A 20,923-nucleotide genomic window follows, 5' to 3' on the forward strand; every position below is an offset into this window, starting at 1 on the left:
TTGGCATTTAGACCAAGATCGTTGACGGCACACCAATTTTGAATGGCGATTATGCAGTCGGAGATGAGGGAGGGAGAAGATGTGCCTGAGGGAAGCCTGAAAATGAGTTGGGTGTCATCAGCCTAGCATTGGAAGTTTGAGCAGAAAATGGAAATGCACTAGGTGAGAGTTGCCAAGTATTGGTTGAAAAGCCAGGGCAAGAGGTTAGACCCCTGGGGAACAGGAGAGGGAGATGGAGGATAGGAAGGACCCCACTGTTACCTGGGAGGGTTGATCAGAAAGGAAAGAGTTCAGCCCGGCCAGAGCCTGATCGGTGATACCCAGGTTGTCACAGACGATTCAAGCGTGTTGAAAGCAGAGGAGAGATAAAGTAGGATGACCGAGATATCAGGTCTTCACGGATGTTCAGGAGAGCAGTTTCCGTGTTTCTGGCAGCTCTGAATCCAGATTGGTCATGGAGAGAGCCAACAGCGTCAGAAAGAAGGTTAAGGTGGGAGATGACCAGCTTCTTCAGAAGCTTCCCCAAAAGGGAGTAATGGAAATTGGGCGGTAGTTAGCCGGACAGGAGGGATCAGCTGTGGGTTTCCTGAGGAGCGAATGCACAAGGGTGTGCTTCGGGGGGAGGGGAGGCCCTAGGGAAAGATCAGAGGTAAAAGAATGGTTGCAGAAATCTGCAAGGGTATCGATGTGGTTCTTAATAGTTTTAGAGCAACAGGGGTGGACTGGTTTTGATGAGGCTTTCATAGATCTGACTTGTCTAGCAACCTCATCAGGAGAGAAGGGAGGGAGGGAGGGAGGGGGCGGGTGGCTGGTGGAGGGTTAGCAAGCCGGGACGGACCGGGGAGAGGGGGGCAGAGGAGAGGGTGGACAAGATGTCCTGGGTTTTGAAATTAAAGTGAGAGGCAAGGGCATTGCAAAGAGCCTGGAAGGTCAGAGGGGTGGAGACTTGCAGCAGGGTTGGCCATCTGGTTGCCGATTTTAAAGAGTTCGGATGTTCTGTTAGATGCCGCAGAGATGCGGGCTTGAATGTGTGCGCTCTTCTTGGAGCGAACAGCGAGACGGTAATGCCTTTGGAGCAGGCGGCAGACCAATTTCTCAGAAGATGAGCAGGAAGCCCTCAATTTCCTTTCAGCCACCCTACACTTGCGTTTAAATGTAGGTAGGTCTGACTCATACCAGGAATAACACTTGGTTTGGACTTCAAACGGATCATCATGACAGGGGCAAGAACATAGAGTAGCAGAAATAGAGTAGTAGAGCAGAGACAGGGCTGTATCCGTGTTTGAGTCAGCCAGAGGTGGGGGAGGGAGGGGAGAAGGTGGCAGCGAAAGCCTCGATTGAAGCACACTTCGTGGGCCGGATGTCCGAGAAGGTGGATGGCAATCTTGGGGAAGGCTTGGCTTACGGGGAGGAGATGGGACAGATGGGAGGAGAGGAGGCAGTGATCACTCCAGGAGAGAGGAGTGGTAATGGGAGTGTAGGGGTAACTGAACCAGCTGATGCCAGACTCACCACTGATGGGTATTTTGACCAAACTCCCAACCCTGGTAATGATGGGGTCTACACAGAAGATGCATGCCACCATGTAACCAGTTTGCATGAACAAAATAAGCACACAAGTTTGATAAAACAAACTGTGTAGTAGCTCCCAATCTTGGCATCCACTGCCAACAGAACAAAACTCGGAATTCCGACATAGCGAGACTTAAAACCACGTCATGGTACAGCACTGAACACTAAAACTTCACACAATAACACAGTGCACTGTAAAGATACATAAATCAAACACTATGTATATAAATTGTGAACGCCCCGTTACTTAGCATATCAAAGTGAATGTGGAATTCCACTAACCCAAGGAGATGCCTCATGCCTTACAATGATAATAGATGAAGGGCACAGACAAGTATGAACACATTTACAATATTACGGACATTGAATGGGTACGCCGATGTGTGTGACTTCACACGCATGGATGTGACACAATATATTTTAAAAAGTGACATTGTGCCAGTGTTTTAACATACACACTGTGACTGGGATAGAACCTTTAGGGACTGAATGGACCTAATAAGATGAGCGCGAGAAATAACACATATTACAATCCATAGAGGGTTGGGTGAGGAAAAGGCAGTAATCGGGGAAGTCTATTATGCATGCAGTAATAGTATAAACAGAACAGTGTGATTACGCATTGGACTCGAACATATCCGATTTAAATGTTGCCAGCATGAATCCTTAACACTGCATCCTTATTCAAACGAGAGAGGGCAATGGTCGGAACAGACTTTGAATGGGCAAAAGGGGTGCCAATAAGAAATGCTGTTTGAGGTAAGATAATGTATATGGCATGTAATGCTTGCTATAATGAAGAGTGGAGGGAAAACATGACTAATTAGCCACCTTTACACATATAATTTTCGGCATTCACAGAAGGAATATAACTGATCCAATGGAACAGCAGCCGAATTAGCTAGCAGTGACAAGTCAGGAATATGAAAATGTAACACATGGGTAAGTGACCCAAAAAATCTGGGCTTGCTGTGAATTTAAATAATGGCAATTGGACGGCAATATAAGAAAAGGCATGAACCCTACTAAGAACACTTATTTTTACTGACGGGACTTACCATCAAGACTGTTTGGTAAGTTTTGTGCATGTCTCATATGACACAGGCAACACTAAAGCGGATAAACGGTGGCACGACACTTTTTGCATGTCACTTACCGGATAAACAGTCTTCAACTAATAATTTAGCTGTCACGCACAACTTCAACTATGGTTAAATTATCTGCCCATATGTATAATGCCCAACGCTTAAAAGTTAACGATTATCAAGTGGGAGTTACAATGTAAGTCATAGCCTTGTTTATTTTCTCATGTCCCAACCAAATGTTCAGCCTGGAGGACGACCAAGTCTCGAAAAACTTGTCGGCTGATGAGTCGTAATCTTGATTTTATTTTTGCATGAACAGTTTGTGAATAAGTGTACTATACAAAAGGAAAAACTTAACTCTGTGGCAAAAGCGCGAATCACCAGCACAATACCATAAGTTTGAATCCATATTGCCGGAGGTTCAAGTAATTCCTCTCAGTGCAGGTGAATGCAGGTAGCCAATATCACGGGCAAACGGCTCACTAGTAAACGGTTATACCCTACACAACTCAAACGCCTTAGCTATAGAGTTTGAACAGCAGCACAGCAGGGACAGTTGGAAGCAGACAAGCCCTACTTTCTCTTGAAAAAAGTCTTCATGTTATATTCACAATGATGTGGAGTTTTATGTATGTGACTCTCTGAGGGATGCCAATGCTGGAGAATTACATATACTTTAAGTCACTTAGTTTTACCCGCTTTAGTGACTCTTCTTCCTAGTCCCTTTTCACTTGCTCTTGGACTGCCACTCCCTTAATCCCCACCCTGGCAGTTATTTGTTGAGGCAGAGTGAAATGATTGGACACTGGCCCAGGCAACTTTTTCTTTTTCTTTGCCATCTAAGTGAGCAACTAGTAGAAAAAAAGATCTCCCCCGCCCCCCATATAGTAATAGGGACCTCCCACAAGCCTAGATGGAATGGGGCACTGACCAAGAGTAAGAGGTGCTACATTGAGTAACTTGTACTATTTTACTGGCGGCTTCAGGTATACACAGCACGGGCTACAGTGTGTCTGTATGCCTTAAAATTGATAAAAGGCTGCCACTGCCCAGTGGGTCCCCTGCCAGCCATCCAGGCAGTGTTAAAAACAGGATAATAGTGTACCCTTACCTTGAGGATTTCAGACTCCTCATTAGCACAGGTGTTTGTGTGCACCTTAAATATTGGGTCACTTTTTCTTATTGAATCAAAAATCAACTAGCTGGCGTTTAATTTTTTTATTTCTCTTGTAGGCAGAGAAGATCCTGAAAGAACAGCAGAGATTGGCTTATATCAATCCTGATCTTGCACTAGAGGAAAAGAACAAGGGCAATGAGTGTTTTCAGAAAGGTAAGCTGTTGCATGGTTATGTGTGAAATGTATTTGACTCCCTTGCTACTCTTAACAGAGCTTAACTTGGTGCCGTTTTGTGTACAAATCACCCTTGTAAACAGCAACAGGTAATAGGTTGTTCCCTCCACCCCACTTCATTTGCAGTGGGTTCGGCGAAGGTGGTTGCACACATCAATTTGCAGTATGCAATGCAATCCCATGGAAAGTTTATTTTGAAGCGGTCTGAAGATTCAGTATTGGTATATGGACTTGATTTTCATAATATTGTGAGCTATGTGGAGTGCTTTAGTCCTTATTGGTAAATCAGTGACCTCTTCATATTCCGCACATCTGATTGATCATTGTTCCGCCACCAACGCTCAATGAAAATCAGTTGGCGGCACTGATTGTCCCAGGTAGTGGGCAGTTTTAGCAATTAAAAAAAATAATTTTAGTGCTGCATCAGAGTGTACATTTCTGTTAAACCTGTCTGGTTTATTTTGACATTTTTGTTTATAGGCGATTATCCTCAAGCAATGAAACATTACTCTGAAGCCATTAAACGCAATCCAGCAGATGCCAAATTATACAGCAACAGAGCTGCCTGCTACACAAAGCTGCTAGAATTCCCCTTAGCAGTGAAGGTAAGGAAAATTGTAAAATTAGTCTTCCATGGCAGTTAGTAGAATAACTTCCATCTAGTTAATAGTTCATGCAACCCCCCCCCCAACTAGGTATGTCTACCTCGGATCCTCATGCCCATGTACATTTTAAATAATTCTGTTGCAGGATTTTAACAAAGGACCTTTTCTTAAAAACTGAAAATAAACCTTAAATATTTCCCAAGCAGGGCATGGAGAGCCAGGTCAGATTTGTTGCTAAATCGTTATTTGAACTCTTGTGCCAAACGCGGGTGCATTGGGCTGCTGCAAATCTGAGTGAATCACATTAATACAACAGACCTACATAGTGTGGTGGATAAAAGCAGAACCCCTGGGAGCACACGATTTGTTGAAATACTTGCAACTACGGTGCTCAACTTTATACAGTAGATGGATGGTAAATGTGGAGGGTTACCTTATAAAAATGTGCTCCAATAATTCTCATTTGTGGTCCAGGCTTCTCTGGTAAGAGGGTGGGTAGTGTAGGCAGTGTAAACAGAACTGTAAGATGAACCAACTGAAGACCTGCACCTCTGACTTTTCGCCAAGCCTTACAGCCATTGCAAGACTAGCAGAGCAACTTGGCATATTTTCTTGACTGGTCTTGTATAATTTGCATCATTGGTGTACAGCTGACATCAGACTGTAATACCGAATCACCTAATCTAGCCCGAACATTGATATTGAGAAGAATAAAACGCTGATCAATGGGGGAAATGCTTTTGTCATGTTGGAAGAGAGGTATTCTCCTGTTTGACCTTTGTCTGAGAAACTATGAATCAAGAAGAATGCAGACCCCCTATCACTTCTCTGCTGATGCCAAATCAAGAAGTATTTTATTTCATGCCGGCCGTGATCTATGGAGTGGCAAGCAACCATAGTTTAAATCCCAATGTTGTCGATGGGGACGAAAGCAAGCAGGAACATCAAATAAATGCGCTTTTTTTTTTTCTTTTGTAATCCAGTTTCTCCAGCATGGGGTCTGGCATGGATTCACATGCTCATGAATATTCCCCGTCGTCAGGCTGGGAATCCTCGGTAAAGAAAAAAGAACCAGTATCAGTTTCGTTTCTGATCTGTCTTTCGTAGTAATAACCAATCACTGGTCTCTGCGTCATACTGACCACAGCCAATGACTGCCCTCTACCTAAGCACCGCCTCTGGCAGCCATCTTCAGATTTTTACCGCACGTTCATGTGTTGGGATCCTCGTGCTATTGCTCTCGAGCGTTAGTGCTATTTTTTCACGTTTTTTTTCTCAAAACTTTGTTTTTTCCAGTCAAAAGAGCCTCAAGCTCCACCGACTCTCCATCCGATCAACGGGGACCCGTGTCGGATTCGTCTGCGCCCCTCAAGGGTGAAGATTTCGTCGAGCTACGTTTTGGAGGACTCCAGAAGCTTCTCAGGCCCGGACATGGCCCAGGAGAAGGGAAGCTCGACGCCCGGAAAGCTGTTCACGGTCTGCCCTGGATGCCAGCTGCAGAACGTCTTTAAGGAGGACGAACACTCCTTTTGTGTCTACTGCTTACATGAGGACAAGACGCACGTGGAGAAGGAATGTGCGTTTTGCGGCAATATGTCGGAGCGGACCATGAAGGACCGCCACCAACGCCTCGCCAACTGGCTGGAAGGGAAGAGCCCGTCAGGTGAGAAGAAGAGGAAGAAATCCGAGCGTTCTTCTAAGACCTTTGAGGACGCCCCGGTGACGGGGGTCCAACACAAGGCCAAGCACCGCGAGTCGGCTGGCACCGGGAGCGCCGAACGGTCGGGCTCTATGGGCGCCAGGCAGGGCGCACCCTCCCCGGCACCTTCAGCCACGAGCCAACGCTCTGGGTCGGGTAAGAGGAAGGGCGAGCACCCGGCGAAGCTCCTGGAGAGGCACTGGTCGAGCTCGAAGGCCCCATCGCAGGGGGAGCGAGGCAGTGTCCCCCCCCCCCCCCCCCCCAAGGATAAGGCGGTGAGCGCACCTAAGGTGCTGAAGGCCTTAATCCATCCGGCCAAGCCCTCTATCGATACTGTCGCGGCGGCCCTGGCTCAGCCTGTGGAGGCTACACCAGTGGTGGCGACCTCAAGGCTCAGAGTCTCCCTGCCACCTCGGAGGGAGTCCTCTTTTGTGCCCATCGATAGGACCCCCGTGAAATCCCCGGCGGGGAAGAAAAAGGGGGGGCAGGGCGTTGTCGTAGATTCGGCTTCAGAGGAAGAGCTGATCGAGGTCTTAAGCCACGGCCTTGGCGTGGATGAAGACCGGCCCGTCGGGATGGATCCTGACGCAGGTGACGACGACAGCGTCGAGGGTGCCGACGGGGCCCCTGATCGCCCGTCGGATTCCCCTCGGCCAGCGCCGCAAGACAACTCGGCGACCATTTTGTTGGCTATACAGTCCTTATGCTCAGAGATAAGGATGAGACTACCGTTGCCGACGGAGGAGCCTCTCCCGTCGGGGGATCCTGAACCGGGACCTTCGGGTGTTCCCCCTCCCAAGAAAAGGAGGATTCACCCTCCACCTCCTTTTCAGCCGTCGCGACCCGTCCAGCCCTCCTCCCCGTCCACCCGAGGGGATGATACGGGGACTGACACGGCAGCGACGGGTACGGACGACGAGGTATACGACGAGGATCTCCCGTCGTCACCTCCCACCAGGGCCTCTCCGCCCGACGAGATTGGATCGTTCCACTCCATGATCGCCAGGGCATCCGAGCTTTTCCAGCTCTGCCCTGAGGAGAAGAAAAAGGAAGGATTCCTTTATCAACGGCGCGAGGCCAACAGGAAGACGGTCCTCGCGGTGCCTCTACTGGACGACATTTGGGATGAGGGCCTCGCCCTCCTCAAGAACCCTTCCACGACGCCAGCTAGAAGAGACCAGTACGAAAAGAAGTACCGGGTCCCGGACACGGCCCCCCTGTGCCTCCGGGCGCAGCCTACCCCGGACTCCGTCGTCGCCGCGGCGGCCAGGAAGAAAGCGGGGGGGGGGGTGCGGCCTCCACATCGACTTCCCCACCGGACGGCGAGGGAAAGAAATTGGACGCTATGGGACGCAGGGTCATCTCGTCTGAAGCGACGACGATTAAAGCGGCCAACGCCTTGGCTATCGTGGCCCGCTACGACAGGGCGCTATGGTACAAGCTGGCTCCCCTGCTGGACTTCCTACCGGACGACAAGAGGGCGGATGCCCTGGAGATCCTACAGGAAGGTGAGGTGGCGTCGGACCACGCCATCACTATTGCGACGGACATCGCTGACACTGGGTTTCGCCAGTTGGGCAACGGCGTGTGCCTTAGGCGACGTGGATGGCTCAAGGCTACGGACTTCCGTCAAGACGTACAGACTAGAGTCCTGGATATGCCGTTCGATGGGAACAACCTGTTTGGGAAAACAGTGGACGATTCCCTTCAGGCCATTAAAGCGGACACTGAGATGGCCCGGGCCCTTGGGGTTCTACAACGACGGACGCCCTTTCGGAGCAGCGGAGGCAAGGGCGCCTCCAAAGGTTCCGGCGGCGGTTTCTCTACCTACCGTCAAGCGGCCCGCTCGTCGTCTCAAGAGGCCTACAGAGGACGAGGCAAGTCTGGAGGACCCCGCCGTCGTCGCCAAGGAGGTCAAGGCGGCAAAGCCTCGTCGAAACAGGATTGAAACGGCCGTGGGGTCGGGCCCCCACCGAAGCACCCCGGTGGGAGGCCGGCTGGCGAGCTTCGTCAGCGTGTGGGAGTCCATCTCCACCGACCGTTGGGTGCTGGACGCCTTAGCCCGGGGTCACGTGCTCGAGTTTCAAAGAAGGTGTCCGCGCGTCCCCCCCGTGGCCAGGAGAGAGCTTCACGTCCCTCAGCTTCTCCTGGAGGTAAAGGCGTTGCTCAGGAAGGGCGCCATCGAACTCGTCCCAAAGAGGCTTCGGGGCTCCGGAGTTTACTCGAGATACTTCCTCGTGAAGAAGAAGACGGGTGGATGGCGCCCCATCCTAGACCTGCGACGTCTGAACAAGTTCATCAAGGCGCAGAAGTTCCGGATGGTCACCCTCCAGCACGTCCTGGGTCAGCTGGAGGAAGGAGACTTCCTGTCGTCGTTGGATTTGGAAGATGCCTACTTCCATATTCCCATCCTAAAGGGGCACCGAAAATTCCTCAGGTTTGTGGTCCAAGGGCGTCACTACCAGTTCAAAGCCCTCCCCTTCGGACTACGGTCGGCACCCAGGGTATTTACCAAGTGCCTTGCACCGGTGGCGGCGCAGCTGCGCCGCGAGGGGATCCACGTCTACCCCTACCTGGACGACTGGCTCATTCGAGCCAAGACGAGGGAGCTCGCCGTGGACCACACGGCAAGGACCGTCCAACTTCTCATGGACCTGGGATTCTCCGTGAACTACGCCAAGTCCCACCTGGTACCCGCGCAAAATGCACTGTTTCTGGGAGCGAAGCTCGACAGTGTCCCTTCTGGCCTCCCCGTCGGAGGAAAGGACCAGGTCCATCCTGGGCAAGGTACAGCGGATGTTGCTTTCCGACGCGGCCAAGGTGAGGTCCATCAAGTCCCTCCTCGGAATGATGTCCTCTTGCATCTACCTCATTCCCATGTGCAGGCTCCGGATGCGCCCGTTGCAGGAGTTCCTGGACGCGCGCTGGATCCAAACGACAGGCGGCTTCGAGGAGAGGATCACACTCGACGAGAGTTTCCGCCGAGCGGTCCGGTGGTGGGGCACCCGCGCGCATCTGACGGCGGGCATGGACTTCCAGACCACCAGGAGACAGTGACCACGGATGCCTCCCTGGAAGGGTGAGGAGCGCACACCGAAAATCTGCACGCGAGAGGCCTTTGGCTCCCGACGGAGAAGTCCCTCCATATCAACGTCCTGTAGCTCCGTGCAGTGTTCTGGGCCCTCAGGTCCTTCCTTCCGTCCCTCAAGGGCAAGGTGGTGAGGATCTTCACCGACAACACCACCACCATGTTTTACATCAGGAAACAGGGCGGAACCAGGTCCCCAGCACTGTCCAAGGAGGCGCAGGACCTGTGGCATTGGGCCGTCGCCCAAAGGATGTTTCTGGTGCCGTTTCATCTGGCAGGGATAAAAAACACCATCGCCGACTCACTCAGCAGGGAGCTGCGCTCGTGCCACGAGTGGGAACTACGGCAGGATCTAGTGGATCGCCTCTTCCGACGGTGGGGCACACCCCAGATCGACCTGTTCGCGACGGCGACGAACTCCAAGTGCCGGAGGTTCGCCAGCAGGTTTCCCCACGCGAGGAGCATGGGCGATGCTTTCTCGTTCCCCTGGGAGGGCCTGTTCCTCTACGCGTTCCCTCCTTTGCCACAGCTAATCCGGCACGTCAACCAGCTCAAGAGGTCACGGTGCAGGATGATCCTCGTCGCACCTGCGTGGCCGAGGCAGATATGGTTCCCGGACCTTCTGGACTTGTCAGCGTCCCCGCCAATCAAGCTGCCGGTGGACGCGGATCTACTCTCCAGGGAAGGAGGCGCCATCCTCCACCACGACCCGAAATCGCTGAACTTGCAGGCCTGACTCCTGCAGCGCTAGAGTTTGGGGGATACGACATACCGGCCGACTGCAGAGAGGTTCTTGCAAAGGCCAGGGCGTCCTCGACTCTTAAATGCTACGGACACAAATGGAAGAGGTTCTCTGTCTGGTGCCACGCACAGAAGATTAACCCTCTACGGATTACGGCTCCCCAGGTACTGCCGTACCTGCTGACGCTGGCCAAAGCTGGTCTGGCACACGCGTCCATCAAGATTCATCTTGCTGCGATCTCCCGATACACCAGAACCACGGGGCGGACGTCCTTGTGGTCTCATCGTCTGAAAGAGTTCATGAAGGGACTGTGCAGATCGTTCCCGCCGGTGAAGGCTCCGGCCCCGGCGTGGGAGCTCAACGTGGTGCTGACCAAGCTCATGGGACCTCCGTTCGAGCCTCTGCACTCGGCCCCGTTGAAGTTTCTGTCGTGGAAAACGGCGTTTCTTGTGGCCATCACCTCCGCACGACGGGTGGGAGAGACCCAGGCCCTTTCCTGCAAGGCCCCGTACTTGACTTTTCACGACACGAGGGTAGTGCTCAGGACGCACCCCTCCTTCATGCCCAAGGTACCGTCGGACTTCCATCTCAACGAACCCTTGGTGTTGCCTGTGTTCTTCCCGTCGCCTTCGTCGCCGGCTGAGAGGACTTTGCACTCGCTGGATGTGGCTAGAGCGCTGAAGTTCTACGTGGACCGCACGAAGTGTTTTCGGAAGACGTCACAACTCTTTGTGAACTTTGGACCTGTCAATCAGGGGAAGGCTCTCTCGAAGGCTTCCATTTCCAGATGGCTCTCCGGCTGTATCATGTACTGTCATCGGTTGGCAAACCGACTGCTGCCTGGCCGTCCGAGAGCCCATTCCACCAGAGCGATCGCAGCTACCACGGCGTTCCTTTCTGGTGTGCCCCTGCTGGACATATGTAGGGCTGCTACGTGGAGGTCGACGCACACCTTCACGAAATTCTACTGCGTCGATTGGGATTCCAGGGAGGAGTCCAGGGTCGGCCAAGCAGTGCTGCGCAACCTGTTCGCCTGAGGTGAGCCTGGTGAGGAGGTAAGATGCTTAATGTTGAGTTTGATGTAATGCTTAATGTTGAGCCTTTGCCACCTCCCGTGGTTGTGCATGTGTGTACTGCTATGTATTCTTCATTCATGAGCATGTGAATCCATGCCAGACCCCATGCTGGAGAAGGAACAAGTTACTTACCTGTAACTGTTGTTCTCCAGCATAGGTCTGGCATGGATTCACATGCGAACCCTCCCGCTTACCCCTCTGCGGCTCTTCACTTGGTCATACTGCCACTTCACGTGCTTCCAAATCTGAAGATGGCTGCCAGAGGCGGTGCTTAGGTAGAGGGCAGTCATTGGCTGTGGTCATTATGACGCAGAAACCAGTGATTGGTTATTACTACGAAAGACAGATCAGAAACGAAACTGATACTGGTTCTTTTTTCTTTACCGAGGATTCCCAGCCTGACGACGGGGAATATTCATGAGCATGTGAATCCATGCCAGACCCATGCTGGAGAACAACAGTTACAGGTAAGTAACTTGTTCCAACTGGTCAATTACTTCAGTCGCAATTACTTGACCAATAATTGGTTAGGACTAAAAAGCGGCTGTTTATTGGGATCCAATTGGTGGTTTTTCGTTTTTGTATCTGGAGGTTTTCATAGTTTAATCTTTTACTGAACACGTATCCCCTTGCGTTGGCAGAAGATGAAGTGTTCAAATAACTAAGATTGGTCTCTGAGCCTAGCAAAGACACTGCAATCTGGTGAGGATACTTGATTGCAATTCAGACAAATTGGCCCCAACACAAAGGGCCTCATTACAAGGTTGGAGGTAGCCTTGCCGGTTTTACTGGCAAAGCTACCTCCAAACTCGCATCCGGGTATGGCACCCGCAAATGGGCAATTAGCGGGCTATTCTGGCCCAGCCAGACCCGGTAATTGCCCTTTCGCTGGTGCCGCGCCCGGTATATTCCCATTTGAGCCCCATGGGGCTCAACGGGAATGGGGAGGGTGTAGCACCGGTACCGTTAATAACGGTGCCGGTGCTTCCATCATGCTCTGCTCGCTGGTGCTGGTACGGCCACCAGGTCAGACCTGGTGGCTGCAAGGGCACTTGAGAGCAGAACTCATAGTATGGCGGTACGGTAATAACGGCGCCGGTAGCAATACTTGCTCCGTTGTTGCCTTACCGCCATACATGTAATGAGGCCCAATGAAATTAACCCAACTCTGTGTTGGGGTGACAATTGACTGACTTTAGTCAATCGTGGGGAGCACTTTTTATTTTTTTAGTTATTTTTCCTTTCTTTGCCCTTGTAATTCTGCTTGCATAGCTTTTAGGTTCTTTTGGTGTTCCTTGCATAGTTTTTTAGTTTTTCATAAATGGTGTTTTTTTCTGTTGTTTTTTTTTAATGCCAGGACAGTCGGTTGTATTTTTTGCCATCTGTGTTCTTGATAATTTGCTGACATTGGTCTGAAAAATATTTTTTCAGCATTGATTTTGAGTGAATGCTCTCGTAAATTTAATTGGCACAATTTAATCAAATCTTCAGTTTTTCAATTTCTTATTGAAATATAGCAAATATCTATTATAATAGGAACTCTGATGCTTGTGAATCTGCTTAGAATCACATGCTGTACATATAGTCCAACATCTAATGGTAATCAGAGTATTGCATCTGTTTTTGAAGATCAAAATGTCGAAGTCCCACAGATTTTCTTTTTTCGCCTATCTGGTCGGTTGCACAAATGCAGAGCTCGTGATTTCATATTGCTGATCCATTTCCTAAGCGGTTTGTGCTAATTTTCTCGATGGCTACTATAAGCACTTTATCCCACCTCGCCGACGTTCCTTCTGACTGCTCGCTGACTGTTTCCACGCAGCCTCGGTCTTTGGGCCCGGCCTCCCAGTAGGGAGAGTGGGACCCCTTGTTACTGGCTTTGTCTTTGTCCCCCTGCTCTTTTCTCTGGTCTGGCTACCTTTTTCCCCCTGCTATCGAGAGTACACTCTTTATATTCCACCTGTCTTGCAACAGCAAATGTCCTTTGAAGACGCACATCGCCTTTGTAGTCGGTGTCTCCCTTGAGATATTGTTTGCGACAGTGCAATGCCTGCACATTGTTTAGGCCCAAGACCTTAAGAGGTGCTCAAAGTGGTGGGACTGCCTACACTATGCAGGTCGAGCCACATCTGCACCTTGTGCGAGGAATCTGTCGGCAGCCGCAGCTCCAATTCAGAGGCAGTAGAACTTGCGGTGGAACCCTCGCATTCCCACGTGTCTGTGCCCAGCCCAGACAAGCATATTGGGGGTGAGGGGTGTCTCACCATGGTGACAAGCGCTAACCCACACACCCCTTCACATAAGCACATAACCCCTGCGCTTTCCATAACTGATCTGCTGAAAAAGCCTTTGACACCCGCAGACCTGTCAAACTTTGTCAGAGCCCTCTAAACCGCACAGTTAAACAACCTCTGCGTGTCAGCCATTGCGGCCGATGCACAGCGATGAGTCTTCTGTTTCAGCATGGGCTCTTCTAACCCCCCTGGCCCTCGGTGCAGTAGTATTTAGACGTACCGAAACAGGTACATGCATCAAATGCTCCTGAAGCTTCAGGAGAAGCCTTCTAAAGCCCAACCACATGTTTCGGTCCATACCAATTCCCTCTCTGTGCCTAGGGCTATTCTCCGGCCTCTCTTCCACTTTCCAGGGCCGGCTCAGCCCTTTCCTCCTGATGATTCAGGCTTCTCTGTGGACCAGAGATGAAATTGAGGCCTGGATGGACAAAATGGCTGAGTTTGTTAATTTCTCAGGCCAGTTTGATTATCTCAAACACCATAGGTCTGTTGATTCATACCCTGTCCCTCAGAAGGCGGACTCCTTTCACCTGGTGCAGTTTGCTTCCCTGGAAGAACACCATCCTCCGGCGGATTTGTTCCTGGACGACCCAGATGATCCCAACCAGCACATCTACTATTTCTCCAGCATTGGATCTTTCATGGATTCACATGCTTAGAATATTCCCCGTCGTCAGACTGGGACCCCTCGGTACACATATATAGCCTTTTTCAAAGGAAAAACTTTCAACACTTTTGTGTCCCATCTACGTCCTTCTAGGACCCGCCTACGCATGCTCCGCAGGCCGTGCTAGTATAAGAGGCCCGCCCCCGCAGCTCCCCTTCAGATTTCAACCGTCTCCAAAGTAGTGGGATCTCCTCGCGTTGTCCTACTGTTTTGTACTAGGTTGCGTCATTGGATTTCGAGTAATAATGTCCTCTGTCAGGTAAAGCGCTGTTCCGTCCATGCGCGACATGCGGCTTAAAAAAGGTTTACGAGGGGGACGGACATATGGACTGCATATATTGCCTCCACCCTCACCATTCGGCGGATACCTGCGACATATGCAAGGGGTTTTCTCAAAATACCCTCAAAGACCGGAACCGACGCCTGGTGGCATGGCTGAATGATGGAGCGGGGGCATACCCCCCCCCTCGGAGGTGGGCTCCACACAGTCGGCGAAAACATCACGCCGCGCGGCCTCGTCGGAACCACCGGCGAAGAAATCTAGACCGTCGGAAAAAGAATCGTCTGGAAGTCACTCCACTAGAGACTCCTCGGCAAAGAAATCATCCTCATCAAAAAAGCATGAGAAGGAAAGGAAATCCTCCTCTGGCGATCATCACAGATCGACCACGAGTCGAGAGTCGAGTAAAAGCGGGCACAGTGTGGAGAAGGCGGGACCGCCAAAACCACCTGCGAAGTCTTCGTCGACGGCGGTCCAGTCATCGACCGCCTCCCTGCCACTTGCACAGGGGGCATCCACCGTCCCGTCGACTATGGCGTCGACGAGGGCCTCGTCGACGGGGATCCTACAGGAGGCCTGGAGGCCTGAAGTCTTTGACCTGACCCCCCCCCGGTGCCTTTGCTACAAGAACAAGCTATGTTGCTGTCCTCGGAGAACGAGAGAGTTGCTGGCCCAGCAGACCTAGGGCTACGAGCGGCTGACAAGTCGTCGACGAGGGCCTCCGTTACACCGGTATCTGCCCCTCTCCTCAATCCTCAATCGGTTTTGTCGTTGGATATTCTGTCCACGCTTCAGTCCTTGTTGCAGTCGTTGGACCAGCGACTACCCCAGGCAAGCCTGCCACAGTCACTCGTCGACGAGCCGGGCCCGTCCCGTCATCCGACGCACCCACGCACGCCAATCTCTACACTGGCACAGGAGGAAGTTGAGCTGCCAGATTCGGAGTCTGACAGGGGGGCCATGTCGGATATCTCATTATCCCCCTCCAGGGATCCTACCTGGGAGTCGGAGGCGGAGTTGGAAAACCCCAGAAGCCCAGCTCACCCGTCCCCTGCGGACGACATCGCGTCATTCCATTCTATGATGGAGAAGGCATGCAAAGAATTTGGTCTGTCCCAAGAAGAACAGAAAAAGGATTGTTTTTTGTTCGACCACATGGGCAAGAGAAGGAGGTCGGTGTTCTCGATACCAATACTGGACCATGTATGGAAAGAGGGGTTGCAGACGATGAGACACCCATTCTCAGAACCAGCAGTGAAAGGACGCCTAGAAAAAAAGTTTAAGGCTCCAGAGTCTACCCCCAAGTGTTTATCCTCCCAACCAACACCAGACTCTGTGGTATCGGCGGCAGCAGCGAGGAAGGCAAAGGCACAGCACAAGTGCACGACTCCTCCTGAGAACGAGGCGAGACGCCAAGATGCCTTTGGCAAGAAAGTGCTCTCCGTGGGAGCGACCACAGTAAAGGCCGCAAACTCTCTGGCAATTGTGGCCAGATACGATAGGGAGATGTGGCACAGACTAGCTCCGCTGCTTGATCATCTTCCAGAAGAACAGAGGAAGGCGGCGATGCTACTGGTCCGAGAGGGTGAGGAAGCCTCAAATCACGCAATAAACATCGCAGTGGATCTCGCTGAGTCAGGCTTCAAGCAAGTCAACAATGGGGTGGTATTGCGTCGACAGTCATGGCTTAAGTGTACCTACTTCAGGCCAGAAGTGCAATACAAGGTCTTAGATATGCCCTTTGAGGGAGACCTTCTTTTCGGCGAGAAGGTGGACGAGGTCCTAAAAGGGATGAAAGAAGATTCGGACACGGCACGTTCATTGGGTGCCCTCCAGAGTGGCAGAAGTTACAAGTCTTTTCGTCCCTTTAGAGGGGCTTCAGGTAATTCAAGATTCTCTTCCGGAGACAGATCCTTTGCCAGATCGGCTTACCCCTCCCAGGGATACCGACGTGCCTCACAATCGGCTAACCGTCGACAAAACTTCCAGTCTTTCTGAAAACGACCATCATACCCATCGTCGTCGAGAGACAAGCAAAATAAAGATCAGCAGTGACATACCATGCACCGTTCTGGGGGGGAAGAGTTTCAGCATATGTCGACGAATGGGAAAGGATAACGACGGACCAATGGGTGTTAGACACCATAAGAAACAGACACTCTCTGCAATTCAAACACAACCCTCCGCAAATTCCACCTGCGTTCACCGCTCAGTCCCATATGAAGGTACTGCAACAAGAGGTTACACTCATGTTAGCCAAGGGCGTGATAGAATTAGTTCCAACATCACAGAGAGGTCAAGGAGTCTACTCAAGATACTTTGTAAAAAAGCCGAACGGCAAATGGCGTCCCATTCTAGACTTACGCGATCTCAACAAGTCCTTAAAGAGCCTAAAATTCAAGATGCTCACTCTGCAGGAAGTGATCCGCGCAGTTCAAAAGGGAGATTTCCTGGCGTCCCTGGATTTACAGGACGCGTATTTCCATATTCCAATGTGTCGGAAACACAGGAAATTCCTACGTTTTGTAATAGGGCGAACTCACTACCAATTCACGGTTCTTCCTTTCGGGCTCAAGACCTCCCCCAGAACGTTCACAAAATGCCTGGCTCCAGTGGCTGCCTGGCTAAGGAAGCAAAGCCACCATGTATACCCATACCTCGACGACTGGCTGGTAAGGGGATCCTCCCCAGCGTCGACCAACACAAGTCTGCAAGCCACCATGCAGCTTCTACAACGGCTAGGGTTCGCCATAAACTTCGAGAAATCCTCTCTGCGGCCATCGAGAACGCTGGTATTCTTGGGGGCACAGTTCGAGACTCAGTTAGGGCTGGTGAAACCTTCCCTCGACAGGACCTCAAGACTCATTCAACAAGCGGCCCGGCTACGGCGAAACACCAGGATCTCAGTGAGAAAGTATGTTTCGGTCCTAGGGGCCATGGCATCCTGCATCCATCTGGTGAGAAACTGTCGACTATTCATGAGGTCAGTCCAAGAATTCCTCGCGGACCGATGGACACAGGCTCAGGGATCGTGGTCGGACAGGATAACCGTCGACGACGACGAGCTACGTCGGACCCTTCCGTGGTGGCAGAGTTCCCACAATCTGAACAACAGTGTGCCCCTACAGGAGCCGGAGTTTCAGAGCACCATAGTTACGGATGCGTCCCTAACCGGATGGGGAGCGCACATGGGTGCTCTCCAAACGCAAGGTCGCTGGTCTCCAACGGAGTCACTCCTACACATAAACGTACTGGAACTCAGAGCGGTACGATGGGCTTTGAAGGCGTTCCTACCACACATCAAGAGTTTGCGAGTGCGAATACTGACCGACAATACAACAGCCATGTTTTATCTAAGGAAACAAGGAGGGACACGATCGAGGACTCTTTCCATAGAAGCCCAGAAAACATGGCATTGGGCATCGAAACATGAAATGTCCCTCGTGGCTCATCACCTTCTAGGAGTGAGGAACGGCCAAGCCGACTCCCTCAGCAGAAGCATGGCCCAGATACACGAGTGGGAAGTGGACACGGGTCACTTGAGGAAAGTGTTCGAGAAATGGGGTCACCCCCCTCTGGACGCCTTCGCGACCAAAGACAACAAGAAATGCGAGCAATTTGCAAGCAGATGGCCCCAAGAGGGTTCGGTGGGGGAGGCGTTCTCCTTCCCATGGACGGACATGTTCCTCTATGCTTTCCCACCCGTTTCCCCTCATACGGAAAACAATACAGTGGATACGCAGATACAATTGCCGGGTGATTCTAGTGACAGCATACTGGCCGAGGCAACCGTGGTTCTCAGTCCTCCTCCATCTATCGCTGGAACATCCCATAGCGTTTCCGAAAGTCCCGTACCTTCTATCCCGGGACAGAGGCACAGTGTTGCATCACGACCCGGACAGTCTCAACCTTACGTCCTGGCTCCTGACTTCTCGGAGTTCGGCGCCTTAGACATTTCAGAGGATTGCCTAAAAATTCTACAGGCGGCTAGAGCCCCTTCTACTAACAAATCTTACTCCTATAAGTGGCGGAGATTCTGTGAATGGTGTAGGGGACAACTGGGCCTACAACCATTGTTGGTGACGCCGGAACAAGTTCTACCTTACCTGCTCCTCTTGTCAGAAAAGGGATTGTCCCCCTCGTCGATAAAGGTACACCTGGCAGCCATCTCGAGGTTCACAAGGAAGAGGCAGTCGTCTCCTCTATTCAGTGACAAACTGGTAAAACACTTAATGCGGGGTTTATTTCGAGCTTTTCCCCCGGTGAAACGTTTTCCCCCGACGTGGAGCCTCAACACAGTGTTGGCAGGCTTGATGAAACCGCCTTTCGAGCCTATGGCCACGTCCAACATAAAATTCATTTCGTGGAAGCTGGCATTCTTGATAGCTATCACATCAGCCAGACGTATCTCGGAACTACAAGCGCTGGCCGTGGACCCGCCCTACCTAAGATTCTTTAAGGACAAGGTAGTCCTGGCAACTAACCCTATGTTCGTCCCAAAGGTTCCAACGGTATACCACAAACACTCATCCGTGGTTCTGCCTACTTTCTTCGCCACTCCATCATCGGCAGCAGAAAACTCTTCATACCCTGGACGTTAAGAGGGCTCTGAAATTCTACCTACATCGTACACAAGACATCAGGGCTACTCGGCAACTGTTCGTCGCATATGGTCCGTCGACGAGAGGAAAAGCAATCTCTAAACAGGGACTGGCTAGATGGGTCTCGTCGACGATTGCTTTTTGTCACTCTAAGGCTGGAAGGCCACTGCAAGGACCTCCTAGAGCTCATTCTACAAGGTCGATGTCCTCCAACAGCGTTATGGGCTGGGATTCCGCTGACTGACATATGCCAAGCTGCGGCATGGTCGGTGCCCCACACGTTTACCCGCCACTACTGCCTTGCCAGGCAGCATGCAGACGAGGTGCAGATGGGAAGAGCTGTCCTGCGCCATCTGTTTCAGTAAGGTAAGCTCTTCCCTGTGGAGATTCTGTTGTCTACCCTCATAAGGGCGATATACTTTATGTGGGCAATGTTATATGACTTAACTTATCCCTACGGTAGATATGCATTGTGTAGTAGGGTGAGGATATATATTGTTAGATTACATTCTCACCGCCGTCTCAAGCGTTACTGCTATACAATCTATTCTAAGCATGTGAATCCATGAAAGATCCAATGCTGGAGAAGGGAATAGTTTCTTACCTGTAACTCAATTTCTCCAGCATTGGTATCTTTCATGGATTCACATGCGCCCGCCAACCTCCCCGTATGTAATGTATGTGATAAATTTAACCCTTCCTACTTTGGAGGGGCCGAAATCTGAAGGGGAGCCGCGGGGGCGGGCCTCTTATACTAGTACGGCCTGCGGAGCATGCGTAGGCGGGTCCTAGAAGGACGTAGATAGGACACAAAAGTGTCGAATGTTTTTCCTTTGAAAAAGGCTATATATGTGTACCGAGGGGTCCCAGTCTGACGACGGGGAATATTCTAAGCATGTGAATCCATGAAAGATACCAATGCTGGAGAAATGGAGTTACAGGTAAGAAACTATTCCCTTCCCTGGCCATATGCTTCGCCAGCATATGGTCTGGCATGGATTCACATGCTTATGAAGATTCCCAGTCGCCAGGACGGGAATCTTCAGTAAAAGAAAAAGTTTCCCTTTCACTAACAAACTGTCTTTCTCCAGCATTGGATCTTTAATGGATTCACATGCTATAAATATTTCCCCAACGTCGGGATGGGAAACCTCAGTAACATTAACTTGGCGTTTTCCTATGGAAAACTTTGACACTTTAGTGTCCTGTCAACGTCCTTACTCTAACGTCCCGTCCTCTTTCTTCCATACCTTATGGGCGTCCCTTGCAAGGGACGGGAGACTGAATCTTTTTCACCAGAAAAAACCTTCTCCAGCATGGGGTCTGGCATAGATTCACATGCTCATGAATATTCCCCGTCAGGCTGGGAATCCTCGGTAAAGAAAAAATCAGTTTCGTTTCTGAACGGTCTTTCTCCTAACAACCAATCGCTGGTCTCTGGGTCATACTGCCCCCAGCCAATGACTGCCCTCTACCTAAGCCCCTCCTCTGGCAGCCAGGGAATCCTTCTGCTATAGCTCTAGAGCTTTTACTGCATTTTGTGATTTTTCTAACAGTTTTGCTCTGTTTGTCGGTCAATTGAGCCTCAAGCTCTATCGATCCATCAACCGACTAACGGGGGCCTGTTTTTCTGAACTTTTTACGCCCCTCAAGGGCAATTTTCTTTCAAGTTCACTTCTTGGAGTATTACCGAAGATTCTTGGAGGCCTACACCGAGTGGACTTGGCCAAGGATAAAGGAGACTTGACGCCCTGTGCCTTTTATTGCCTACATTCGGAGAGCTTGCATGTGGAGGAGACCTGTGCGTTCTGCAAGGACATGGTGCCATGGACCATGAAGGATCGTCGCAAGCGGCTCACTGAG

The 20,923-nt window shown here is 51.1% G+C and overlaps 1 protein-coding gene across 1 annotated transcript in view; it reads left to right on the forward strand.

Annotated features, from left to right (window-relative positions):
* STIP1 (stress induced phosphoprotein 1) overlaps positions 1-20,923 on the forward strand; it is an 812,376-nt gene that overhangs the window by 654,954 nt on the left and 136,499 nt on the right. The window contains exons 9-10 of the mRNA XM_069650819.1: positions 3,891-3,987; positions 4,489-4,613. Coding sequence (XP_069506920.1) covers positions 3,891-3,987; positions 4,489-4,613 — 222 coding nt within the window. The remainder of the gene's footprint in view (positions 1-3,890; positions 3,988-4,488; positions 4,614-20,923) is intronic.

Source organism: Ambystoma mexicanum, chromosome 3p, assembly GCF_040938575.1.
Source record: "Ambystoma mexicanum isolate Mex_15411 chromosome 3p, UKY_AmexF1_1, whole genome shotgun sequence".
NCBI classification, from domain to species: Eukaryota; Metazoa; Chordata; class Amphibia; order Caudata; family Ambystomatidae; genus Ambystoma; species Ambystoma mexicanum.